This window comes from Oryzias latipes, chromosome 19 (genome assembly GCF_053564925.1).
Source record: "Oryzias latipes strain Hd-rR chromosome 19, Olatipes_Hd-rR_3.1".
NCBI lineage: Eukaryota > Metazoa > Chordata > Actinopteri > Beloniformes > Adrianichthyidae > Oryzias > Oryzias latipes.
Window position 1 is genome coordinate 14889252 of NC_136255.1, and position 27676 is coordinate 14916927.

General features: G+C 38.8%; 2 protein-coding genes across 4 annotated transcripts; both read right to left on the reverse strand.

Moving 5' to 3' along the window:
- Nucleotides 1-58: 58 nt before the first annotated feature.
- glud1b (glutamate dehydrogenase 1b) lies at nucleotides 59-12378 on the reverse strand. 2 transcript variants are annotated; one of them, XM_023949285.2, is made up of 14 exons: nucleotides 12234-12378; nucleotides 11725-12123; nucleotides 8574-8654; nucleotides 8380-8435; nucleotides 7993-8056; nucleotides 6767-6861; nucleotides 5623-5802; nucleotides 4146-4283; nucleotides 3880-4017; nucleotides 3692-3772; nucleotides 3472-3595; nucleotides 1430-1521; nucleotides 1118-1180; nucleotides 59-1020 (listed from the first exon to the last, which is right to left on the reverse strand). In XM_023949285.2, exons 2-14 carry the CDS (start codon nucleotides 12119-12121, stop codon nucleotides 901-903), a joined length of 1629 nt encoding a protein of 542 aa, XP_023805053.1. In that variant the 5' UTR covers nucleotides 12122-12123; nucleotides 12234-12378; the 3' UTR covers nucleotides 59-900. The 2 variants fall into 2 exon arrangements, with proteins under 2 accessions (XP_023805053.1, XP_023805052.1); XM_023949284.2 differs by having other exon boundaries at nucleotides 11725-12264.
- An 8018-nt stretch (nucleotides 12379-20396) lies between these two features.
- On the reverse strand, nucleotides 20397-27559 carry epas1a (endothelial PAS domain protein 1a). 2 transcript variants are annotated; one of them, XM_004080457.5, is made up of 9 exons: nucleotides 27380-27559; nucleotides 24939-25105; nucleotides 24201-24439; nucleotides 24043-24127; nucleotides 23858-23958; nucleotides 23602-23765; nucleotides 22545-22651; nucleotides 22293-22461; nucleotides 20397-20577 (listed from the first exon to the last, which is right to left on the reverse strand). In XM_004080457.5, exons 1-9 carry the CDS (start codon nucleotides 27406-27408, stop codon nucleotides 20514-20516), a joined length of 1125 nt encoding a protein of 374 aa, XP_004080505.2. In that variant the 5' UTR covers nucleotides 27409-27559; the 3' UTR covers nucleotides 20397-20513. The 2 variants fall into 2 exon arrangements, with proteins under 2 accessions (XP_004080505.2, XP_020567966.1); XM_020712307.3 differs by lacking the exon at nucleotides 20397-20577 and having other exon boundaries at nucleotides 22289-22461.
- Between the last annotated feature and the right edge of the window lie 117 nt (nucleotides 27560-27676).

Here is a 27676-nt window from a genome sequence, read left to right on the forward strand (position 1 = left end):
TGATTCCGCTCCCACCGCTTTCATATTGACCTTCTTTGAAGAATCACACAAAATAAGATGTTTTTGAACACTTTATTGGTTTCCAAAACAAAAGAAAAAAAAATAAAAATATTTTCCTCCAAAATGAACTTTTTCAGCTGAATATTAGGACAGATAGAAGAAAACAGGGTGGGGGATCACAGAATGACCATGCGCCCATCTCTGCTCCTCTTTCTCGGCCAGCAGAGCAGTTAGGGAGAAGCTGTGCTGAAGCGAAGGGGAAAGATAAAAAGAAGGAAAATGTAGGGAAGGAGGAGAGCATCCACCCACAATACAGTAAAAACGATGGGGAAAAAAAGGAGTCCTAAAAGTTTGAAACATCACTGTTGAGCTTGACACTACGAGATAGAGGAAAAACTAAAGTTATTTTCTATTCTTTAATATTAATTATGTCTAAATTCTTTTAAATTAGCTTAAAGTGGCATTTTCTTTTTTATTTTGAGTAGACCTCTTCCAGCAATAAGGCAACTGTAGTGGTGTCAACATAAACAACAAGACGGTCACACATGCGCCCTGCAAACACAGGAAGAATGCAGTGAAAATGGCTATTCCACAATATAGGAAACATTTGATTGACGGCTAAGGGGCGGGGCCAATGCTCTGGACTTTCCCTGCGGACAGAGCGCTCAGTTTTCTCTGGATCTTCAGGCAGAAGAGACGACAGAGCAGGACGGGGTGCGGAAACATAATGGTAGCACGACGGTTACAGAATAAACACCAGGCCAGCTACTGAGCCTATAAGCAGCGGTAAACAGTGATATGTTCTGAAGGTTGTTTTACAATGCAGGGAGAAGCAGGACAGGGGAGGGTGTAGCTTGGGGGAAGGAGGAAGGTGAGGCAGTGCAGGTCTGGATGAGACGTCTATGTGAAGGTAAGCCCCGCCTCGTTGTAGACTTTGAAGACTTTCTCGATGGCGTTGACGTACGCCGCCGTCCGCAGGTCCAGACCCAGGTTGTATTTATTGGCTGTGCGCATGATTTGCTGTGGAAATGAGGCTCAAAGTTAGAAAAATGACAGTTGAGTCCTGACAAAACTGTTATGACCCATTATACAGCAGGATGGTAGAAAAGTGACTCACTCGTGCGGATCGTTCCATCGTGTAAGCCAACCCAGAGTGCACAATGTCCTTTTCAGAGGCACCCTGTGACAGAAATTTGGATTAAAACAGTTTTGTATTCAGCGGAAATATGGAACAACCTTTTGTTTGATTAGTAGACATTAAAATATATATTTATATACATTTTTACTTTGATAAAAAAAATAAGGCACGGAAACTGAAGTCACTTTAACTTTTTCTAAAATCCTTTTAACCAGCTTTACAGGACTTAATCCAACAAGTAAAGAAATGATTATTATTTTGTCCGTTTTACTGATTTTAAATGTTACTCACAGCAACTCGGGCCTGGAAGTCAGCGGTTGGTACAATGGGGATGGGTCCTCCCTGCTTCCCAAACTTCCTTTCTAAACTTTCCTGCACAGACACTGAACACACAAACAGATGGTTTTATGGAGATGTCACAACCCAGGAAACAAACGCACAACAAAAGCAATAACATGAAACTACTGGGAGACCGTTTGAACACTCCTGGTAGGTCATCTGTTAAAATGAATACAAACATATGACCAAAAACATGGAAACATTTGTCATGTTTTTTATGGAGTTTAGGGTAAGAGACCATTTTCCCAAAAATGTTTATTTGGGATTATGTTGTTGGTCAAAAATTGGAGTACAGTGATCCCTCGCTATAACGCGGTTTACTTTTCACGGTTTTGCTACTTCACGGATTTGCAGCGTGCATTGTGTTCTGCATTCTGATTGGCTAAAAAGTCACTCCGCTTCTTCTCTACCTGTGCATCAATAACGTTGCAGTTTAATATGTACACGTACGTAAAACAGCTTGCCAAATTTACAACACGTACGTGCAAATTCCTATGCAATTTCGAGTTTCTCCAAAACCCATAGAAAAAAAGAGCAACAACTGTCTATCACTATGTTCTTCCCCCGAACGAACACACCTGAACCGCGGGCTTCAAAGGGAGAAAACACTGCAGAGTAGAGTCAGGATGCAGCGGCTCAGTCTCAAGAGCAGTGAAATACACCTCAGTCACTATTTGTCCCACTGTTCTTTGTATTTTATTCATAATCATTTTAAATTTTCTCCCGTTTAATCCAATTACTCGGGTCGCGGTGGGCGGGGCTAATCTCCGGGATTCTGTTCACATTGATGATTAAAATTATTATTTGACAGTACAGAACAGAAGGTATTTGTTGAAAAAAAACGTTTCTAAAGTATTTCTATTTGTGAAAAAAATGCTTGAGCCTGTAAAATGGTTTGTTCTTTCTTTTCAAGGTATAATAGAGTATTTAATTGTATAATAATTGTAAAAAAAAAAAAGAAGGATTCTACTTCACGGATTTTGCCTATCACGGGTTCTTTTTGGAACGTAACCCCCGCGAAAAACAAGGGTTTACTGTACAAATAAAGATCTTCAAAATTTTTTAAATAAAAAAAAAAAAATGAAATTCTTGACTTGACTTTAAATCAAAGCAAATGTACAGATCTTTACTCTCAGCAAACGTCTAATATTAAAGTTCTAAATCTTTTTACCAACACCACTAACATTTCTGTGAAACTGTCATTGAACCACAAAGAAAGCAGATCATCAAGTCTGCTAGTAAAAATGAATTTTAAAATGTTTTAAAAATGAAAATGCAATTGCTTAAGATGACAAATAGAATAAAACTAAAACAGTTTAAAACTGTTAGAGTCTTTAAATGTTTTAGTAAGATTGTTTCATGAAGTAAAGGTAAAGGTAGGAATATGTGGTTTATTTACCTTTTTTTTAATGTATTTTTAAACATATTCATTTTGGCATGTTTCAAACCCATAAGAACCCATCAGTGTAACAGAAATACATCAGAAATCTTAGGGAGAAATGGGTCTGGGGTCTTACGGGTTAGAAGTGTTCCTTTTTTCACACAAGCAGTCCTTTCCGGGCCGGGTCACATGATGTAAACTCAACATGTCGATCTATTTAAAAACGTCTCAAAACTATAAACCAAACGACGGAGTTCTTCTCTTAGTCTGATAAACACACGGCATCCTCTGTATATAAAAAGGAACATTCTGAACTCTCACCTCATTTGTGTCAGGTTTAAGAGAATGATCAAATGATTTTATCAGACAGAGTAATACTTCTTAAAAACTCATCGGTAGTTTCTTGACTTTTACATTTAGATCCTTTGTTAAATTATACTTTTAAAACATCTTTTAGTGTGGGATCATTTGTAGGCCAATAAACAATTTTAACAATCTGCTAAAGTCTTTAATGTGAGTGTGAATGCTGGGATTCTAGAATAGAAGAATTGAAAGTTTGTCTTTAGTTGTTTACGAAGGTTTTGGAGGATTTGTTCAACACTTCTGTGCTTACTGAGAAGGTGGTAGTTTGAGTCCCTCTCATATTTGAAGGTCAGCCTTCCGTAGCTGACATGGTTGAGATTCTTCAGCCACTCAAAGTAAGACACGGTCACACCACCGGCATTCAGGTACATATCCTGCAGAGAAAAGGCCACGGCAGTCAGATCCACCCCTCCAGGATTACTGTCCGTTATGAAGTCGTACATGATTTGTTTTGAAAAAAAGAGACTTACAGGAATAACCATGACATTATTCTCCAGGAAGATCTTGTCAGCACCTGGGGTGGTGGGGCCGTTAGCACCCTCAGCAATGATCTCCACAGAAAAAGTAAAAACGCTCCAGTTACTTTCTGCTCATCCTAATAAATCCTTCAAACAACAGAGATTCACAACAACTGCTGTGTTTGAATCCCGGCGTTTACCTTGGCCTTGATCCTGCCGGCGTTGTTACGCGTGAGCTGCTTCTCTCCAGCGGCAGGGATCAGGATGTGGCAGTCAGCCTCCAAAATGTTCCCTTCGTAGGGCTTGGCTCCTGGGAAGCCGACAATAGTGCCATGTTGCTGCAGAAAAGGGAGAGGGGCGAGATTAGTGTCAACGTTGTTGATTGACAGAGAAATGAGTCTGATTACGAGAAATAAATAAAAAGGAAGAATAATTCAAAGTGAGAGCAGGGATGCTGTGCTGGTACCAGTTTGTAGTCCTCCAGCTGTTTGGGGTCAATGCCATCTGGGTTGTAGATGGCTCCATCGATCTCACCAATGCCGACGCATTTGGCACCAAACCTGTGAAGGTACCTCATGGAGTGAAGGCCCACATTACCAAAGCCCTGTCGAAAGGCAAACCATAGCAAGTCATTTACGACACAACACAATAACACAAGTACAGCATCATGGTACGTACACACCACCATGAGTGTTCAAGCAGCAACTTCCAGTAAAAAGTCATTGTAAACACTAATGCATGTTCTGGGTTTCCACATTCAAACACGTTTTTAAGGTTCTCCGTACAAAACGCGCATTGACAGCTAAACCCGGTTGAACTTTGACCAATCAGGGACTCTGATTTGGTAAACTCACCAAACTGAGAGCATAGCTGGTTTATCTGGTGAACTGACGACATCTGCATTGTTTTTAATTTATGTGCATTAGCACAGTTTGTCCTGCTGGAGTTTAAACACACCAACTTCTAAACTGCCTCAGAGCATTTCTGCATCAGGCATTCTGGGATTGGCTTGCAGTTCATAATATGGGGTTGTTCTGCTGCATCCAGACGTTTGATCAGATCGGATCACAGTCTAGAGAGTTTCTCTTAAGCTTGCAGCGGTATAGAAGTTTGTGTGTCTATACTCCAGCAGGACGAACTCTGCTAGTGTAGATACTTGAGATGCTCCAGTCTCACTGATAAATCTCTAGTGAATCCTAATCTCAGCCCAGCATAATCCTCAAACACATACAAAAGGATTAACTTTTTGAAAATCCGTGTCCTGATTCAGCTGTTGTCACGACTTTTACTCTTCTTTGATGTTTATCTGACCATAAAAACAAACTCCTCACGTGCCGTTTTAGAAAAAAGAGGGGAAAAAAAACACACGGTTTCTTTGAAAGTTGCAGGAAGACTGAAGCAATGTGGTTAAGCAAAAATTAGAACCCTGCAAAGAAACATGAGCACAAACACATGAATGCCACAGACAAAATCCATTTAAACTATAAAAAGGTCATAAATGTCAGATTGTACTTTTGATATAAAAACCTATTATTATATTTCTACGATGTTTGTGCATCCATGTTTGTGCGACACGAGTTGTTCTTGTAGCACACAAGGAACTGAAACAGGCGACACTGCTCTTTCTGTCTCCACACAGTGAGTTCTTCTTTCACAGAATGATTGTGTCCTTATGAGAAAATGCTTTTTCAACACACTGGACGATACATTTGTGACAAGTTTTCTACAGAGAGATCAAGCTGGTTACAATTTCTGAGTCATTTTCCACAGTCAGACTTCAGCTCACTACCGTCTGGATCTGGGTTAGAACAGATGGCAGCGCTTTGATTAAGACGCAGCTCCAAAAGCCCTGCGTCAGAAACTTTAATAAAGTTTTGAATCCTCAAAGAACGCGATTGTTTTGTACGACAGTCTGACCGACTCAACAGGGAGATTTTTCACACCTGAATGACAAAGGTCTTGTCTTGAAAGCCTGGCGTCAATCCCAGCATGCTCATGTAGGAGGCCTCATTGATGAAGTTCTCGATGCCGTGGAAAACTCCACGACCGGTGGCCGAGATGCGTCCGTGGATTCCTCCCTGGCTGATGGGCTTTCCGGTCACACATGCGTGGGCATTGATGTCCTGCAAATAAATGCAAAGAGGATTATGGGTAATATGCAGCATCAGTTAGAAATGTGTTATTGAGACCACTGGCTTTAGAATTAGATCTACTGTCATGTCAAAATAAAACATCTTCAACTACTAAAGACATAAACAATATACTCTAAAAACTGTAAAGTCCGAAAAACAAAAATAAAACCGTTTTATATTCACCTCAAGCCAAATATTTATTAGATTCAGAACCTTTATAAATGTCTGCTACAGCGTTGGCTGCTTCGCATGCTACACATGCAGCAGAACATTGTGCCACCCGACCAGAGAGCCTCTAAACTAAGGTCAGCACAAAATACCCACAAGCCCTCTGCTCTCAATACCCAACACCGAAATGTTTCCCATCATCCTATGAGGGTTTCCAGCCAGTAAAACACAGGTCATTAATGAAGAAATTATTCTGATAACTTATAATCAGGTGACGTGATAAATAACCTTTATTTGTAAGCTTCGTGTGGAATTTAACTGTGTGTCTCCTTGTTAAGGAGTTTTAAAGTGATTATCTTGGTGAGTTTATGAAGAACTCATTGGAAAAATAAAAGGAAGATTGTTGGAAGACAGTAGTAGTCCTTTTCAAACTCTGCTTTAAAACTGCAGGACAGGAACTGGTTTCTATGGAATCAGCACAAGCACAGAATGTGCAAAAAAAAAAAAAAACATTTCCCCAGTTTGGTTTGTTCCACTGGAAAGTGATAAACTAAGCAAATAAAAAAAAAAAGAGAGACTCTCAGGCCTGAATGTGAAAGCAGCTTTTAAAGAGAGGAAGAATGTCTCCATAGCTGTCTGGGAAGGGAGGGGGGTAGGAAACCATTGCTCATAGTTTAAACGTGACTCACTCCTCCCTTCAAATCTGGCCTGTTTCAGACTAAACTGTGGCCGTGTCAGATGGGTTATGGGTGCTGCACATCTGCGCTGGGAGGTGTTTTCAACTCACTGTGTGTGCAATGGTGTTGGCATATGTGTCAGCAATCCAGGACATCTCCCTTTCCCCGGTGCTCATGTCTGGTGCAGGGACATCAATGCCAGGTCCTGGTAAACACAAAGGTGAAGAGGGAGGGGTTAAGCAATCTGTGCAGGACAGCTGACGACTGCATGTCTCAGTTCTGAGCTCGACTGCTCCTGTTGATCTCTGTGTGAATGTCCTGCAGAAGAAACAGGGCCAGGCCCAAGTGGAAACGCGAGAACTGTGACCTTGTGACATGCATATATACTCCCCCCCCACCCCCGATCTAAAAAGAGAAGTCGGCATGCAGGGAAGCTAGTGACATAGAGAAAGGGGGAACCTTGTATTCTTGAAATTCAAAACCGCAGCAAATGTTGCAAAAGAAAGATGTAGAGGTAAACAAGCTCGTGCATCAAATATTTACCTTCATGAAGCCAGGAAAAGACTTTCAGTACAGACTAAAATATGGTTTATAGCAGTGATCATAAATGTAAACCTTCAGTAAACACTACAACCCTTCAAGGAAACCATTTTAGAGTCTCCATGATGATCGCAGACCAATTATTCTCCCTCACTGCCAATTATTTGTTAAAACTTAAAGTGCATTCAGCCTTTCCATTTAAAAGTTACCGTACACTTATGTTGCACATTAGCTTGACTCCGCCTCCTCATTCATCTTCTCCACTTATGTGAAAAAGACATTCATTGGCACATAAGCACAACCTTTTTTCCAAACGTTTTTTTTACAACAAATTAAAAAGGTAAACACGCCTTCATTCAGCTGCATTTATTTAAAAAAAGATATGATTGTGAATGAAAATAAATATAATGTTAAATATGGAAATAAATTATTGTCTGAATATGAGATCTGTTAAAATGATATTGCCTTAAAACAACATGGGATCTAAAAAGAATGTTTTTATTCAAAAATGCTCTTATAAAAGTGAATAAAAGTTCCAGGATCCAGCTGTAAGTTTTTAAATACAGCTTCTATCCTTCTTCCTTTAGCCGTCTAATCCTCCTTGGCAGGAAGAAACACACCATGGGCTCACCCATCCTGAACAAACAGGCCAGAAAACCACGGGAAATATGCCTCTCTTAATGGAAAAATACAACCCTTTACTGAAAAATCACAAGAGATCAAGCCACACCCACTGTGGAAAGACATCACTTTAGGTGTAAAAGCAACAAACCAGGGTTCTCATTAGAGGACTTACCGATGAAACCCTTCTTGGCCAGCTCAATGGTGAATCTCCTGGTGATTTTTTCCAGCTCGTTGTCCTACAACAAAATGTAGATTTTAAGTGGAAACATCTCAACAAGTCGGAGACATTTTCTCCACGGCAACCAAACTGTAACCTCCACAAGTGAAGCTTGATCAAGGAGACAAAACATTTTCTTTCTAATGTTGCTTTGCCTTAATGACAACCAAAGCCAAAGTTTTGGGGAAGTTTGTCAACGCTCTAATTGCTTCCATGTTTATTTCAGGATCTGCTTTTGCACTTGAAATACTGCAGCATCCAGTTAAACGTGCCTAAATGCGTTTGTGAGTGTGTGTGGGAGAGCCTGAGGGACGAAGGAAGGGTTGGCATCCAAATGCTTACAGAATAATTCTTGGGGTTGATTTTAACTCCAGCTTTGGCTCCACCAAATGGCACATCTGGAAGAGGATAGAGGTATTTATTTATTTCAGAAAAGTAGGGGGGGGTCATTCTTTGAGCAAATTTGCAATCAGTATAAAAAAAAAAAAAAAAAAAAAAACTGACAAAAAAACATGATCACAGACTTTAATACACACCTACAACAGCACACTTGTATGTCATCAGAGAGGCCAAGGCTTTCACCTCATCCACAGACACGTCTGTGCTGTAGCGGATACCTGCAGAAACAACAAAACCAGGCGTTCAATACCCTCAATTTAAAAGAAAAACATACACGTATGCAAAGTTGGTAAATTATAATACTGATCTGTCTAAAAGAGTCTTATTGTACAAGGGAAGGTTGAACAGAAAGGTTGTAGTACTTTCATTATGCTCTACAGCACTACTCAGCCGACACTCCATAAAAATAATTGGCGGGTGGAGGCCGAGATAGCAAACCACAACCCTCCACTTCCAGCCTCTACCCCTGGAGCTACAGTCATATGTTCCTGTTGTGTGACGTTTACTACAGTTACTGTAGCAACATAAGAACCACCGAACGAAGTCATAAAAGAGAGCCACGCCTGCCAAACGGCTCAACGTCATTGGTGCGATGCCTGCGTGAGGGAGATTGAACAGCCATACCAGAAATAGCCCTTCCAGGGTTCCTTTCACAGAGAAAAGCCAAGGGCACACCCCCAAAGAGGAGACTGGAAAACTATGTGAACTATACATTAACTTCCCTTTGAGAGCCTGCTAACTGCTGTCACATTATAGCAGATCAAGGCTTCCATTTATCCTCCACAGGCTGCATTTGCTGCAGTATTAAATTACACAATGGCCTTCGACACGGAAAAGATGAAACATTCTGGGAAACAGCTTTTATACTCCCGCTTAGACTGAACATCTTTTCAGGAAAAAAAAAAAAAACACATTAAAAGGGGAAAAGAGGCCTGACGGCTGGAGAATATCACATACAGACTTGCTTTTGTCCACCCAACCGACTTCCTGCCACAGCAACAAGAACCAAAACAATTACGTAAACACATTCCTTTAAAATGGCGAACAGAAATTGAGGGGCAGAAAAAAAAAAACGGGCTCAAGATACAGTTTAGAGTTCTTGTCTCCACAGCAGCTTTATGTGTGCAGTCAGGACTGAAAGTGAAATGCAGTAATACCCAGGAGCTCTTTTACAACTGAAGACAGCAATTATGTTACACAATTTGCTCTAAAATTTGTATTTTGGATGTTATTCTAATTTGTGCATGACTGAACAGACTGGAGTCAGGTAAACAGCAAGTGGAGCAGGATTAGCTGGAAAAGTAGCAGGGTGAGGAAGCAGGGTTGGGCAGCCCTGCAGAATCAGCAGCTGAGCAAATAATGTCTGGATTGTCTTTTAGCGATACTTCTAAAGAGACAAAAAAAACGTAACTTCCAGGGATGGGTAAACACGGATGCTAACAGATATGACCAGTAAAAAGCTGTACAATCCCAAACATCCATAGTCGTTGCTCATTCAGGTTGTAGTTTGGCCATTAAAGTCGGGTTTCAAGTGCAAAAACAGCTTTTGCACTTTGTAGTTTGATCTTCATGCAGACAAGGGTCTGCACTCAGTATTAATGATTAATCCATTTGAAAGATAACAGCTTGTTTAGCTCTTCCCATTATTCCTGACGAATCCAACTTTGCAGCTGCACAACCAGAAACGGATGAAGTTGGACATGACAAGTGCATGCTTTGCTACATTTAGACCAGGCATGTTCAATCATGTTCATGTTAAGACTGGCCCATATTTCTAACAGGTTCTTTTCAGAAAAATCAATCATATGCAGCACCCAGCACTTTCTAAAACTTTGTGTACGATTTCTTGATTGTGGTTGGCTAAATAAACATTTTCCTTTTCACCATGAAGAGACGGCTCCAGACGAGACACGCCATCTACGACATGCTTACTGAGAATAAACAGTGTGAAAAATTGAAATATTGACAGCTATGTTGGCAAAAACACATTTAGATGTTTATGGGAAGAAATTAAAAGTATACCATTGCAATAAATGTTCATTGAAATGCTCATTTAAATTTAATGTTATTAGATTTCAGGTGTCAAGTTGTGACTCTTACAGCTCATCAAATCTGCCACTCTTTGCAAAAAGTTTGGAAACCCCTGGTTTAGGCCAATGACCCTGACATCTCCTGTAACAAGATAAAAGTACTGTCTGTAGGCACAAACTTTTATACTGTATAAAAAGGAATCGTTAAAAGTTTTACAGGTTTTTTTTTTTTTTTTTTTTTAATAGAAAAGTTTTGACTAACGAATCAAATGCTCACTCCAGACAAATGCAATGGAGGATTTTGTTCGGATGCCTAAAACATCCTGGACTTTTTATGAGATGTACAGAGCCGGGCTGTTATTGATTTAACATAAGAAACATTTAATGTTCTGGTGTACAGTGATGTTAAAACCATTTCAAATGCAGACACCCAGTGTCGATATGGTAAGAAAAAGAACAAAAGTATGCATAAAGGATGATAAAGCTGGCATCCAGATCACTTACAATAAAAAAAAATATCACTTTTAAACAGCCAACAACATAAACTGTCTGGCTCACTAATAATCTCTAACAAGCAGGTTTTGCAGGCTTTCAAAGGCCTTGCACACACTACCCCACCTGTAACATGCTAGCAAATAGCATGTCTTTAAACACTTACACCCCCATCTGCAGACTTCCACGCCTACAGGGCTTACTATACATTATTGCCATGCATTATCAGTGCTCAGATTTATTAAAACCTTGGAGCATATTTAAATACAGTTTAATTGTGTGTTATTGCTTGCCAGTTTTGTCAATAAAGTTTTTTTGGGGGAAAATAATTCAGTTTGCCCTGGCCTGTAGTTAGGTTAGTTATAGCACTGATGTAGAGCTTGACACTTGCATGAACATCCTCTGAAAGACACCTCTTTAGATTTGGAATAAAAGTAGTCCAACAGGGAGAAACTGGTACACTTTAACTGTACTCTAAAAACAAAAACTGCTTAAGTTTGCGTTCTTTCTTTCTAACTGCTAATCATCACCGCTATATTCGGTGGGCAGGAACTTAGGAAGGTCATTGACATACACAAGTAGAAAATTAGTGCCACCTTTCTCTAAGTTATGCCTTTTTCTTTTCGTAATAGTGCGTTAAATTGTACTGTTTTGTCGTCTGTTTATAGTAAGCATTTCAATGCATTGTTAGGCTAGCTTGACTGCTAACGGACGCTACAGCTAGCTAAGCTAGCGGGGAGTAGAGGAGGGCTTGCTCGGTGCTTACCCCCTTTGCAGGGCGTCCTGTGCTGACTGTGTTGGGCGCGGTACCCCTCCACCACCTCCCACTCTCCGTTGTCCCTCTTGATCGGGAACGACACGCTCAGGACGTGGTTGCATGGCTTGATGATTCGCAGGATGCCCCGCACGCGATGTCTCTTCTGCTCAGGGGTTTCCCTGGTCTTCAGGTCCTCCACCAGTTTGTCCTCGACGATGGTGGCACCGCGGTCAAAAAAGCCCTCGACCATCCTGAAGAAGTTGGGGTCGTCGGGCTCGTTGGCCGCATCGGCATAGCGACGGACCCGCATCAAAGACGACGACACTGGGAGAGCGGAGTCCACGCATCCCGAGGCCAGGGCACTGCCCGCAGAGCGGCTCAACAGTTCCCCAAAATACCGATACATAACTGAAACAAGAAGAAGCTAATGATGTAAACGATAAAAGAAAAGAACTAAACTACACGGATGGGGTGACGACAGGAGAGGGTGTAGAATGAGAGGCACAGCAGCTCCTCACCGTGTCCCGTCTTCTGGCCGAGTGAGAAATCTCACTCAGTGCCAGTTTGCTTTAAAAGGAGCACGAGCCAGGGAGCACCAAGATTTCCGCGAGGGAGGAAGCACGCGGAAGAGGAGGACCAACAGTGCACGCGCCGTTTGACAGCGCGCGCTCATAAGTCTAAAAATGTATATATATATTTTTAATATTTTTTATGTTTAATGTAAAATAAATTTGAATTAAATTGTGTTTAATTCTTATTGAAACTAGTTACACATTTTTTTAAATTGTACAATTTGTTTTACTTTATATTTATTTATTTATCTATATATCATGATTTTTTTTTTACTATCAAAATTTGTTGAAAAAAAAAGACAAATTGATGATATCTGATGATGTCCATTTAAAAATATATCATGCGTAGCAGGCTCAACCAAAAATGTCACAAGTCTTCAGCATTATGTCTATGAAGATTGTCATTCATCCACGTTGATTCCATCATGGTAGATTTAAGGGCTGTCATCTGGACATGGTTTTTAAAGTTGAAAACGTTTCACCTCTTATCCAAAAGGCTTTGTCAATTTTGAATAAGAGGTGAAACGTTTTCAACTTTAAAAACAAAGTCCAGATGAAAACCCTTAAACTACTACTGTGAAGTCTTCAGCAGCCATTTCTGACATTTCTGGCATCCTACAAGGACATGGCAACAAAGTCACATTTATAGCATAGTTACTGTAGATTTTGTGAAACACTGTAGTTAAATTTTAGCTGTTTGTAATATGCAAAAGCATGTGGTCATGTCATTCCTTCTGTTTATTTGTTTGTTTGTTCTGCAGGGTAAGAAATGAAACAGCAATTTCTGTGTTTCCAATGCAACAATTTCAATGACGTTCTCTTGTGAAACCATGCATAAAGCTATAAAAATATTGATTCGGTGTTTAGCATTTGTTTTAAGCATCAATTTGCTTTCATTGAATTCTTTAGTCCTGCTTAACTTTTTAGTTTATTTAAAACCAAAAAAGTAATCTGAAAGTCGTATCAGTAATATCAGCCTTCAAAATTTCCTTTCTTCTTCAGCATTCTGCAGCATCTTGTCTGGCTTCAGATGTCAGCATTCACACTTTACAGTTTATATTTATTATCTGCCTGTTAGTACTACATCAGTTGAATTCAAGATTTTATATATTATTGTCCTTTCAAAAGTGTTAAATGTTTGTAGGAAAGTTGACGCTAACATATGAAAATAAAGCACATCTCATGTACTTTAAAGAATCCTTCTTTTTCTAAAACATGTTCTTGATGCATTGTTTCTTACGATGGAAGACATGTTTTGAGAAAATTAAGCTCAAGATTTCATTTCTGATTATTTTTTAATTTAAATCATTGTAAAGCAGAAGCAGACGGAAAACTGTCGTTTGAAAAAGATCATATTTGTGATGTAGAAAATATAGTGGGCGGGGCCACAAGCTTCCTGCTCTGCTCCATTCCGATGCATCCACTTGTAGAGGATTAGATCAATGTACATCTTTGTTTTCCTCTGTCTGAGCTGGTATCTAGTTTAAAACTGTACAGCTGTACCTCCAACATTGCTCGCCATTTTTGTTGCACCAGAAACGTGAGGTTGAGAGTGTGAGAGGCTGTGAACTTGCAGGAAAACATGTAAACAGAGAGCTTTCAGTAATGGGGAGGGGAAGGGGAGGCGGGGTCTCCCCATGCCAGAGGTGAATTTCTAATGAACTCCTCATGCTTTGCAGAAACTGTCTTGAAACACAAGTTTTTTTTAATTTGGCTAAAAATGCCATAGTCATGATTAAAAGATCTCTGGGAACAAGTTGAAAATAGATGAAAAGAGGATAAGGGTGGTTCCATAAAAGTTAACACTAGGCCAAAAGCAACAGAGTTAATCATGCCCTTCATTTTTTTAACTTTCAAACATGATCTTTATTATTTAAACTTGAAACAAATGCTGACGCATAACGGGATGTTCAAAAGTATTTCTTAATGTTTAATAGGATAAATATGAACATCTGTCAACATCAGCAGGCAGCTGGCTCAGCTTAGTGTAAATATTTGAAGGATTAAGAAACAGGAGTAAAGAAAACAGGTAAACAGGAAGCATGACTATATAGGTCAACAGAGGTCACAGCTAATCATAATTTTAAAATGAAATGCAGTCATGAAGAAAAAATGCTTTGCACAAATGCTAAATACTGCAACAGACTGGCGACCTGTCCAGGGTGTCCCCTGCCTTCGCCCGTAAGGGACCGGGATAGGCTCCAGCAGCCCCGTGACCCCGTAAGAGACAAAACAGAAGAAGATGAATGAATGAATATTGTTAAATACAAATATATCTTTGGAGCAAGCAGTTGCATTAATTTGCAGAGGGGTTGTATTCACCACACATGGGAGCTGTTTTGGTCCCTTTTGACCAAAAGGTCTCTGCAAAGCCTGCAGTCATCAGCGTTTCTGTGATCTGCTCGGTGAGCAGCACTGCTGTGGGGGGGCCAGGAAGGCCAAGTCGAGTGGTGCATTAACTTTCTTAGTGGGCAGCAATCATTAATGAGGAAGTCTGTGCAGGAATACATGGACTTTGTTTGTCACTGTTTTTAGAACAAGGTTTGCTTGAAAAACAGCACATGACTTACCCCCCTGTGTACCTTCAAGAAAAGGGCTTCTGATCATTTTTTCAGGCATATATTTTTCTGGAAACAACAAATCAAAAACAAAAATAGCATTTACTGATTGAATAACCTCAGTTTGCTTAATGTGACTAACAAGACAAATTAAAGAAAACAGAAACATCGTTCATATAGAGGGCCAGTTGTTGATCTTGACAAAGAGAAAGCCTTGGGTTTAAACAGGAAGTCTTTTCTTGATCCACTACTTTAGATAGGAACAATAAATGTAATTGAGGAAATCAGGTCGACTTTTATTCTCCTTTGGGAAGGTGCAGTGTGCATGCTGCATGAATGTCTGTGGAGGTCATGTCAAAGACAGAAATATTGCCATGGAATTACATCACAACATGCATGTACAGGTATAGGTGACAGCTACAGAGCTGCTTTCAACTGAGCTTGGCCGAAGCAACACAAACAGGTTGGCTCATATAGATTTGATCAGAGACTTGCTGACTCAGCACAACTCGGGATATGGCAGCCAAATTTTTATTTAAAGTGGAAATGTATGATAAATGGTGGCAGTTTATTGGGGATTACACCAAAGCTCTCAATGCGACACATTAAAAACTGTTTTTTCAGGATGACTCTGTGTTCTAGTTTTATCTTCTTCCATTGCCAAAGCTCAAAGATATAGTGAAGTGATGCAGAGATGTTGCTCAACATATTATCATGAGTTTTCTGCACTTACACACAAACATGTACGCCTGCCGCTATACACAACTGAGTGCTGAGTTGGACTGAACAAGGCCCTGACCTGGACTTGTACCTGCGGACTCTGCACACCAGATAAGATTACACTCATTTCCTGGGATGCAAGTACAAGTACCCGTTCATATCCTCAACCATCAGAACAAATACACACTTACACAACAAAGTGTGAAAAGCAAAAGCATGTTGTGCATAATTTCCAAAACATTTTTTTGTAATAACCCTCAATTAGATACTATAATATAGAGTAATCCTGTTGCTACCATAAAATCTAGGGTTCCAGTCTACTAATGCAACATTGGCAGCCTTTTATCTCCAGATTGCTTTGTTGTGTGCTTTTATCACCTCTGGAAAACAGGACAGTGAGCTGAGATTAGGCAATTTGAGCTTTCTTGATGCAGGCAGAGAAAGTAGATGCTGCTTGAGTGCTCATATTTTTGGTCTTTGTTTCTTCTGGGTGATAAGCAAACAGCAGTAAAGATAACTAAGAGCTGAACATGCAAGCCAATCTTTAAGACAATAGTTATTCCATCCCAGCAGAGATGTAAACTAAAACTGCACAACTTTGGAGATACAACAAATGCATTTTGCAATGAAAAAATGATCATGTAGACACTCAGAAACTTGCTTCTGTTAATGTTAATGTGTCCAATTTTTTGTCTGTTCACACAAAATACCTGTAATTCATCCATTTATACCACAGCTGTCAGTTTTTTTTCACAAGTTGTGACTGTTTTTGAGTTGCATCCTATAGAGTGTCCTTGTTATTGCTGTGATTCTTTAAACTCTCTTGAATGTCTTTTTTTGCATATATGCATATTCCTATTTATACATCTTTCTTACAAAGTAAACATCTGCACAGCTTTGTCATTGCAGCTCCTTTAATAGTTTCAGATTTTAAAAACTTTAACATCTTACAGAATTATAGGACTTTGGCTCCTTTTTCTTAGTAAAAACCATCCAGAAGTTTAAAAATGTTAGTTTTTTAAAGTTAACTATAGACTTTTTGCTCACTTTTGGCTACAAAGAGCTGTCATGTCTTAGAGTTTAGTCAGGACTGAGACAATGCAGCATCAGCAGAATAAGAAGGTCATTTATCAAACGTTAGTACTCAGAAACCTCTTTTTAAAAAAAAATCTTTTTATACGTAGTAGTAGTGTAGTTTGCATTACGATTTCTCTGTTTTCAAACACCTGCAAAAATAAAATACAAACACATTGTTTTTTCTATATACCGGTACAAAGAAAAATGTGATCAAAAATGTGATCAAAAGGTGATTATATAAAAAAATCTAATAAATTTCTGCATTGGACTAAATGAAAACTGGTTCTTTCTTTTTTTTATCTTTCCACCCTTTTCCTGCTTGGCTGCTCTTGGTTATCTTTTATTATATTTCCCCCCACTCCCCTTCCCTTTCTGTTTTCCTCATTACACTGGCACACATTTGATTTATCTTTGCCTGTGTCAAAGGGTGAACGCTCTCGTGTCATTGGCTGCCTGCCTGACAACTCCCACCCAACCGCAGAGGTGTGGCCTGACAGGATAGGAGAGCCGGGAAGCAAACAAGAGCCCAAGCAACTGAGTCACATGGTGCTTTACTACGTCAGTGGAGAGCAGAGAGCGGTTGCTGGTTCTAGGAAAACTCTGTGTCTGAGTGTGCTTGTTCGTTTTCATGCAGATCTTCGAGCTGTCCCCATGACCTCCTCGTCCTTCTGAACATGCAGACAATGGAGGTCTAAAGAAACACAATGCTGTCTCCTCAATTTATCTTAAAAGTGGGCACCCATGGTCAAATTTAAATGTTTTAATCAAAACAAGAAAAAATGAAACCTGCTTAAGAAACTCTAACATTAATTCTGAAAAATCTCAGCAAATCAGAACCTTTCCCAGAATTCTATTGAATGCTATCCTAGGCACTTTAACATTGGGAGTTGGGTCATCTAGACCCACTAGACAGTGCGCTGAACCTTTTGTCAATGATTTGTGATCTTCATTGGTGTCCATGGATTACATGAAATCATTCCACCTTTATCCACCTTTGTCATGATAGGAATAACATAATATTACACACAGGTTTAATGGAAAATATGAAGAACTCAATGTTCCCCCCTATAAGTCGAATCTAATATTTAATGCACTTCATGCCATTATTGTCAAAGGAAATCATCTCCAAGGTCTGCTTTAATCTGTTTCCAAGTCTGACCAAATGGGCACAAAAGAGTCCAATTTTGGAGTCATTTTAGTACACTTTGATATTAAATACAGAATATGAAAACTAGAGTTATGTACAAATGATGCCATTGACAACTATTATTTTTACAAAGACACACTGCAACAAATTTTCAAGTACCGGTAAAAAATATTCAACAACATCTTATAATAACAAAACCAAAAAAGGTTATTTAAAAAAAAGGACTCTCTTAAAACACTTGGGTTATTTCTTCAACTCAAGTCATGGGTTATTCATTCATTCATTCATTGATTCATTGCATTCATTCATTCATTCATTCATTCATTCATTCATTCATTCATTCATCTTCTTCCGTTTTATCCTTTTCGATGTCACAGAGCCAATCCTGGCAACTTTTGGGTGATGGCAGGGGACACCCTGGACAGTTCGCCAGTCTGTCGCAGGGCTGGGTTATTCATGTTGGAATATATTTTAGGAGCAATACTAGTTTTTATGGTTTTATAGTGGTTTCTTTCTTTCTGTCTTTTCTTTTCAGTAACCCTGAAAAAAGTCAGTCCTTTCTTTACTTTGGAGCTGTGTCAAAATCAGGCCAATGGGTTATTTTTACTTTGGAGTTTTTGTGTGCAAAGAAGTGAGAAATTACCTTCATTATAATTACCTTTTTGGTTTCATATTTTTTCTTTCATTACCAATTTAAAAAACATCTACAATTGTTAAAAGTTGAATTTTAACTGTGCTGTTGTTACACTGGCAGTCAACTAATGTATGTTTAATAGTTTATAACAAATACAAAATCAATCTGAATATAATTTTGATTTCTTTAATCTAATTTAATTTTGGTTTTATTTCCAGACATTTTCAAATTAAAAGCATGTGGAATGCAAACTTATGTTAAAGTCTGAGTTACAAAGTAAAGTTAATACAACATTACAGTATCAAAACAGCTTTTTATTTTTATTTTTTTTAAATGAGCACAGATTTATGCAAACGCTATTGTATCAAGAACTTACTAATCACACTTCTTGGATAAACCAGCCCCTTTTTGTGACGTTTCTGCTGTGACTGCAAGGACAATAAATCAACACTAGATGGAGTAATTACACAATCACAGCATATTGTAGTGGAGCAAAAATAGAAAAATGGGTGGAAGCTTCCCAATGCTGGTGACAAAACAAACCACCTAAGAACCTTGGAAAGTGTTTCTCAAAATGTTAGTCTTTTAATATTTACTGCAAGAGTGACACAGTTCGGTAAAGGTGTACTTAAAATTAGTGATATAGTTTTACTTGATTGCATTACAGTATGGTTTTACTTTGCAGGATAAATGAAGAATTGAAAAATAGAATAGAATAGAATAGAATAGAATAGAATGCATCATTGCCATCATACAGGAGCACATTAAAAATAAAGGTAGCTATCATGGCAGCTATCATTAAATCAAATGTAAGGTGAATAACAAATGGACAAAAATAAAAAGCAAAAACATAAGCAGTGCAAAAAACTGTTTAAATACGTATATATACATGTCAGTATGACGATGTCATGGTGTTGTTTGCTTCATTTATGAGCCTCATGGTCCATGGATAGAGACTGTCCACACAGAAAGAGAGTTGAAAAGTTGGAAAAAGTTATCTAAAAAACTGAACTGATGAATAACTTTGGTTTAAAAGCACCGTGCACTAAAACCTAAAGATTTTGGACAAGTGATGACGATTTGTATTCGTTTTTATTACATTTAAAACAATAGAAGGGCAGGCACTTTTTGTATGTCTTTCAACAGACAAAAGATCAATCAGAAAAACTGTTGATTGAAATAATGTTTTCAGAAAAAAAATGAAAAGAATGCAAATAAAACCTTTGGGGACAGCAAATGTGCGACTTAGGATGCACAGAAATTGAGAATTTCACCCCTGAAACACATGCCAAGACAAGATTCAAATCTGACAATAGGATGCGGTAGTCAACAGTCAAAAATGAAGATGAAGAGCTGATGGTTTCCTGCATAAAACCACAAGGTATGATGGCTGCAGGTCATGCAGGGGGCAAGGGTCATGATACTTCCTCTGTTTGCTTCCACTGGTATTTCAGTCAGAGCAATTTTTTTCCTCTGCAGTTTAACTTTAATACAAGATGAACTGAAACTTTAAACATCATGCATGTGTGTGTGTAGAAGGGGAGAGGTAAAAAGTTAAAGAAGTTCCCACGAGAACTTTCCTATTGAGTACTTTTGCTCAGGAAGCTGTGGCTTCGACTTGCGTCTACTCACATCTCCTGATCAGCAAAGTCTGTAGTTCTCTGTGCACGGCCTCTGTAGACAACACGTGTCAGGTGGCCCAGACGGAAACCTCACGGGAAGTAAGGTCAGGCTGGTGGAGGTCAAAGAAAAGTCAAGAGACCTGCTTGCGTCAACACACGTGAGCAGTTACTATGGACCATCAACTGTCAGTCAACCACAGTTGACACCTAAAAGCTTCCAGTCTTCGGTTTTAGAGACAAAAGTCATGCTTCTGCACAGATTGTGCAACTGCAGGACAAAAAGTGAGAAGTGGGGAGTTGCAATTGGATATTTGCAAGACTGAAAAACAAAAGAAAGACTCTGCAAAGTGCTTTGAAGATAGACACATTTTAATGTGGTAAATTGAGAAAAAACAAATTTAAAAATTTAAACAAAAGAGACAAAACAGCTTTCTTTCACTTAGAGAATGGAGATGGATGCTCAAACTTTCAGCTCAAGTACTTGTTAGTGGTTTGGTCCAAAGAGAGCTGTAGAGAAGGCTCCTCCACCCCACTGTAACACACAAATATAAAGAATTTGGTTTGTGTTACAAACAAACAAACAAACAAACAAACAAACAAAACAAAATATATATATATATATATATATATATATATATATATATATATATATATATATATATATATATATATATATATATATATATATATATATATATATATATATATATATATATATATATTCCTTCTTCCTGATGTTCCCATTGCTTGGCACTGCCACATCCACCACAACGGCTTTCCTCTGTTCTTTATCCACCACTACAATGTCTGGTTGGTTCGCTATTACCATCCTATCAGTCTGGATCTGGAAGTCCCACAGGATCTTTGCCCTCTCATTCTCTACCACCTTCAGAGATGTTTCCCATTTTGACCTTGGGGTTTCCAGTCCATATTCTGCACACATGTTCCTGTATATTATCCCAGCCACTTGATTGTGGCGCTCCATGTATGCTTTCCCTGCCAGCATCTTACACCCTGCAGTTATGTGCTGGATTCTTTCAGGCGCCTCTTTGCACAGCCTACACCTTGGCTCTTGTCTGGTGTGGTAGATCTGAGCCTCTATGGCTTTGGTGCTAAAGGCTTGTTCCTGAGCTGCCAGGATGAGCGCTTCAGTGCTGTCCTGTAGGCCAGCCCTTTCTAGCCATTGGTAGGACTTCTTGATATCAGCCACTTCAGTTATGGTCCGGTGGTACATCCCATGCAGGGGTTTGTCCTCCCTTGAGGATCTGTCCTCCAGCACTGTATCCTCTGCTCTCCATTGCCTGAGACATTCACTGAGCACACTGTCATTTGGGGCCTTGAGCTTGATGTATTCATGGATCTTTCCAATGCTTGTGAACATAATAAAATATACATTTTTATCATCCGGATAACTAATTTCTTTAAGTAAAAACAATAACAACATGTATTATCAGAGTTAAAATACTTTTAAAAAAGAGATGGGAAAACCATTTCATAAATGGCGCCTACTGCAGTGGTTTACCACCATTTCTCCCATAGGTTGCATAAATAATGCAATTCACTGACTTGTGTTGTGGGTTAGTGGCTGTACTGTGGTGTAGTGATTGGCACTCTTGTGTCACAGCGAGATGGTCCTGGTTCAAATCCTTGCTGGAAACTGTACAGTCTGCGTGTTCTCTCCATGCACTTGTGGGTTTTCTCCAGGAACTCTGGTTTCCTCCCACACTCCCAAAACATGTTGCATGGGTCAATAGAAGACTCTAAACTGTCCCTAGGTTTACATGTGTGAGTATGTTGCTCTGTGACAGACTAGCAACCAGTTCAGGGTGTAGCTGGGACCGGCTCCAGCAACACCGTGACCCCGAAGGCGATTCAGCGGGTTTGGAAAATGAATTTTGGGTTCTAATCTTGTGGCAGTTGTAGCAGTTCCCTAAAAAACACTCATCCAACTTCCCTTTAGAGAATAATAAAGTAGAAGTAAGCATTTTTGAATTTATCATTGGAATTAATAAAACAAAAGAGCAAAGGAAAAACAAAAAAAATTTCAACAAAAATTCTATTATATTTTGCCTTGATTTCCTGTTTTGTAAAATGTGTGTAATCATAATGATTAGGGATGACTATACACATATTTCAGAATTCTGTGCAAAACATTTGTAAAACTAAAATGTTTTACTTGTAAGTACAGTGAAAAATGAACCTTTGTTTCATTCATGTTGAGTTCCAGTCTAAGCCAATGAACCTCACCTAAGCACATAAGTCACAGTCAGGATGCAGAGGGGCTGGTGAGCCATGGATCTGGACCTGGAGGGCCGGCTGCTGGGGATGACGGCGCTGTGACTTTCAACCCAGACATAACCTCCACCTTTCACCATCATCCTGTACTGACCACTGACGGACTGGCTCTTCAAACACACTGCAAGGGACAGGAGAGGTTATAAAAGGTACGTCCGTGCAGCAGAGGGTGCATTAGTGAGGGCTTTGTGCAGCAACACTTACAGTTCAGATGGTTTTTGTTCAGGCAGTTTGTGTCCAGTGTGTGACAGAGATCGTAGATGGAACGACCCAGCAGCTCGTTGGGTCTATAGCCTAAAAGAGAAGCCACTCTGTACAGAGGAGAACACACAAAAGGGGTCATTTTCTAATTCATCAAAGCAAAAAAAAAAGACAAGTTAAATCAAATTTGACCTTTTTAATGATTTAGAATTTATATTCCTTTGTATTTTTCTGTTTTCATGTAAAGTTTAAATTACCAAAAGCTTCATTAAATCTTTCTACATTGAGTAAAAACCTTCTAATCAACAATCTGATCTAAAATCGAGTCATGTGCATCATTAAATTTACATTTTTCTGTTTTCTGTGAGCTGCGTTCACACCATCCACAGCAACAGGCGTTCAAACAACCATTTTTAATTAAAAGTCTGTAAATGCATATACATGTGTGCTTCAGGCTCATGTTCACACATAGTTATGCACGTTTTTTAAGATCTTTTTGGGATCTACGTATAATACGTTAAAAGTTAAACCAGGTTGGACTTTGACCAATCAGGGACTTGGATTTGGTAGTGACAAATAGATGATGTCTCCTTTAATTCACGGAAGTGGCCCTCGTATAAAAAACGTTCATGGAAGACAAATTAAAAATTGCAGTTTGTGAATGACCAAAATGATTGGACACCAAGTCTGAAAGGAAAAACGTGGAGCAAGATTTGCGAGATTTGCACCACTTTGACATTTCACACCAAGCCTCTTCCAACTGTGCGTGGTGGATATGCGCTAGTGAACGGTAAAAAAAGAAACTTTCCTTTTCAAAGATGCTCAATTTAAAGTTCCTACTTCAGGTCCTTCACTCTTGCCAGAAACGATGGTGGCTGTTGTTACCTTTGGCTACAGTTGATCTGGTTATTTTTATCTGCCAGTTTGTGTTTTACTGTATTTATTTTAAAATTGAGTTACTCTATCCGCTGTGATCCCTTTTCAGTAACAAGGATGCCTAAACCCCCCCAAAACTGTACATTTCTTTAAAATGCACATATCACTCCATGAGTTGAAGCACCTTTGGTCGCAGTACGTGAACCTCATGTCCATGCTGTGCTGGCTGGTGAAGGTGTGAGTGCTGAGGAGTGTGTGTGAGAGGGGCAGAGGGCGGCAGGTGAGGAGGAGGCAGGACGCTGCAGACGAGGCCATGCACACCTTGGCTCTGCCCTGACAGTGCAGCACCTGGAGTCACAAAAAAATGACCCAAAAAAAAAAGTCTCAAATTGATTTAAAACTCTTTAGAGTGGCTAAACCGTTTTGCCATTTCTATCAACCTTCCACGTGGCTGATTTGACGTTAGCGCTCCTCCCTCTGTGCGTCAGAGTGCTTTTTATCCTCATGACAAAGTCTCTTTTCTGGCTGCACCAGACATCCTCTAAAAAAAAAAAAATCAAAAGAAAGATGTACCGATGCTAGAACAAAACACACTCAGGAACTGAGCTCCTGACGTCTCACACACCTGCTGTCAGACGGAGGTTATGTCTGATTTCCTCATGATCACACGGATGAGAGTACTCAAAAATGTTGTGCCCCATCAGCTCCGTCTGCCAAGAAACAAACAGCAAATTATTCCTGAAACATCTGTTTTTAAGATGGAATATCCAGCTGTTACCCCACCTGAGTCAAGCCCATGTATTTGCTGACGTTGTCAGAGAGGAAGATCATGTCCCCCTCGGTGGACAAGACCATCACGAATCCTTCCATGACCCTCAGATACATGTTCATCTCCTCTGATTGCATGAACTCCTGGCGCTCCTTCTCCTCCACATTTTGTCCTCCATTAAATTGCTCCCCTACTTCCAGTCCTTGTTGGACCCACTCTGTGTCCCTGGCTCCAGCACTAGTCCTCATATTTTCTTTGACAAGGAACATGGAAAACAGTCAAATAGTTTATTTTCTCTTTATTCTCCATTTTTGTGGGAAGATCAACAGAAGTTAGGTGTCTGAGTAACTTTCGCCCACATATGAGGGTTTCAGACAGTGAGACTTCCTGTGGTGCACTTTGTTTTCTGAAGCAGCAATAAATATAATGGAAACAACAAGTTTAATCCTTTATATTTTCTATTTAAGATATTTAAAATAGTAGTCCAGTAGGAATTTACTGCATTTCTTTGAAGTAACAATAGTCTGCATATGTTGAATTCTATCACTTTTTCTTTTGTCCTCCACCTGTCTGGTTTCTATACTATTCAGAGACTGAATCACTATCTCAGATTTGCCTACTTTTAGTGTAACATCTCTTTCACCATGGAGTAGAGCATTTTTTGTCAAAAAAAAAATTGTAATCCTTAGTATTTCTTTTAATTAAGAAATAAGAAGGGACAATAGTTAAATAACATTGTGTTCTCATGCTACCTTTGAGCAGAGTCTGCATGCGTATGTAGCTGAGAGTGAGCCGGATGATGGAGGGTTTATCCAGCTGAGATTGGACAGAAGCCTGCAGGGGTAAGAGGCGAGATAAATCCTCAAAAACGTCGGTCTCCACTCGCCTTCTTTTCCTGGCAGCTTCTCGGCTGATTGCTCTGTGAACAAGGGACAGGTTCTGTTAACAATTTTTGTTAGTATACTGCAAAATTGGTATGAATGACAGCTAGATGCGGATGCTTAGAGACACGAATCGAGGCAAAATTGCTTCTCTGCTAAGTTCATGAATGCAACTGGAAAAACTCAGTGACAGGAAATGATCAATTTATCTACTAGATGTTTGGTGGAGCCAAAAATGGGTGAGTCAATCCGTGTTTTTATTTGTACCGAAAGTAAGGTTAGAAACAGATTTCTCAAGTAATCTACTTTTCTTTGTATCAAAAATTGGATCAGTGGAGGGGTTAGGAAAGGCTGTTTGAAGTGTTTGCTTTCTGCCAGAGAAAGCATTTTTCCTGAAGGCACACCGATCGCTTTTTTATATATTGTAAAAGCTTTCCTCAGTGGCTTTTTAATTATGATTATACTATTTTTAGCCATAATTTCTGCAGAGCGTCATTAGTTTATCGATCTAGTGGATACATCAGAATAGAGCAGAGAATTTGTAACGTAGGTTCTACATCTCTGAGCAGCACTTTTACATACAAACCTCAACTTTTACGAGAGGATGAAACTTTTACGTTGGTAGCCATTTCTAAACCTGGTTATGACTGTAAACTGAGGGGAAACACTGATTTAAAAGCTCTAATAATCCATTGCCAAAAAAACATGTGATCACAGTTTACTTGTTACAAAATCATTCCCATTGTGATCAATGTTAAACATACACAATTTCACAACAGCAAAAAAAAAAAAAAACATTCTTACTTTAATTCTCTTTTATATTAAATTCTAAATTGACTGTTCTGGGATTAAGATTTTTAATTTAATTTTTTAGATATTTCTTTTACATTTTGGAAAATTTAGCAGAAATAGGGGTACCTCTTTGTAAAGAAAACTATCTATTGGTAAAAAAGACAAACATCAAAGATCAACAAGACCAGCTTCAAATGGCCCAACAATGAAAAACCATTGGAAAAACAAAATGTTCCATATCAATTCTGAAAGATGAAGCTAATTTTTGATTGATTGATTTGGTTTATTTCAAGCAATTTTCAGTAATAAAACCAAAAGAAAAAAAGGATGTGTATATATATATATATAATATATATATATATATATATATATATATATATATATATATATATATATATATATATATAATATATATATATATATATATATATATATATATATATATATATATATATATATATATATATATATATATATATATATATATATATATATATATATAATGCAACAATGCAATCTTCCTGACATTATAATTATTCCCAATCATAACAAAATTGCACTTCTTCAAACAGTGTAACATGATACATTGAATCTGTTAAACGTAATAATTCTAAAATAGAGTTTAATTAATTAATTGATTTAGATTTTATAATCCCATCCTTGTTTAGTACTGCATAGGATGAGCTATGAAAACATGTCAAGAAAGAAGACTTTAAGACCAGAACCACTGACTTAACTTCAAGACAATATAATTCTTTTCGGGTGAATATATAGAAATAGATATTTTATTGTAATGTTTTTCTCATTCTCTTCAGTCCAGACTGGTCAAGCCTGATGTCCTTCTTTACAGTCTGAGGCTTCTCTCTGTTCAGGAAGAGTCCAGCTGTTCACCTGTCACCTGCTCCGTTGATCCAAAATACATTTAAAAGCTATTTTTTAGTTTCAATATGAGTAAAGCAAAATATTACCAAAAATCGTAATGTTTTTTAATGAAAGTTATGGTTTGCTGATGTGTAAATAAACACATTTAATACTAAATGGTGTTGTAGCACCCGGATTGCTGATGGGTGCATTCACCTTTTTGTAAATGATCATGTACCTGATGTAGGTCCTATAAAGTGTCTTTTTGAATGAGTGCATCCCGTTGTTGACCTTGTGGTAATGAAACGTCAAATAATGGTCTGCTCATCCCGGTTTAAATACACCTCACGACCCCACGGCGACCACTGTAAAACTGACCAGATTAGCACTTACAAATGTTTATTCCGATGAGTCAACTGTAACACCAAAACTGTTAAACTCTAAATATTAGATTACATCTAAAACTACAGGGGGAAAAGAGCAAAAACATTTACTTTAAACTTTAAGGCAATGCACTAAACTTTCAAAAAAATGATGTGCAGACTTTCTCACAATATGTGGAAGCTTGTCATTATTCAACACCCAGGACCCAGCTGCTCCTACTCATTTATAAAATGTTGACTTTGTGCTTTTAAAGGACAAAAAAAAACCACCTTTACCTCTTTTTCTCCTTGTCAGCTGTCATCATGTTCGTCAAAAGTCTTTTTTTCTGGTGCTTTCTGGCTCAGGAAAGATGACGTTTGCAGCACAATCTGGAGCCTACAATTTGCAGCATCACAGACCGTCATCAGGGAGGCGATTAACGGTGCCAAATGTCACAAGGCGAGTGCTTCCCATCAGCACAGATGATCTGGATGGACTCCAGCAAGTGAACCCCCCCCCCCCCCCCCCCCCCGCATGCAAATCACCTGCAGGCCTCCAAAACTGAGTGCAATGATAGGTCAGAGAACCAGAAG

Bases quoted from the DNA above. Each gene is read 5' to 3' on its own strand.
- glud1b (XM_023949285.2), bottom strand. From the start codon at position 12,121: ATGTATCGGTATTTTGGGGAACTGTTGAGCCGCTCTGCGGGCAGTGCC. The intron at 4,018-4,145 runs GTACCAGCACAG...CCTTTTCTGCAG, and splicing joins AGCTGGAGGACTACAAACTG to CAACATGGCACTATTGTCGG. The intron at 1,181-1,429 runs GTGAGTAACATT...TTTCTGTCACAG, and splicing joins ACTTCCAGGCCCGAGTTGCT to GGTGCCTCTGAAAAGGACAT.
- epas1a (XM_004080457.5), bottom strand. From the start codon at position 27,408: ATGATGACAGCTGACAAGGAGAAAAAGAG. The intron at 25,106-27,379 runs GTAAAGGTGGTT...CCTTGTTCACAG, and splicing joins GCTGACAAGGAGAAAAAGAG to AGCAATCAGCCGAGAAGCTG. The intron at 24,128-24,200 runs GTGGGGTAACAG...GTTTCTTGGCAG, and splicing joins AATACATGGGCTTGACTCAG to ACGGAGCTGATGGGGCACAA.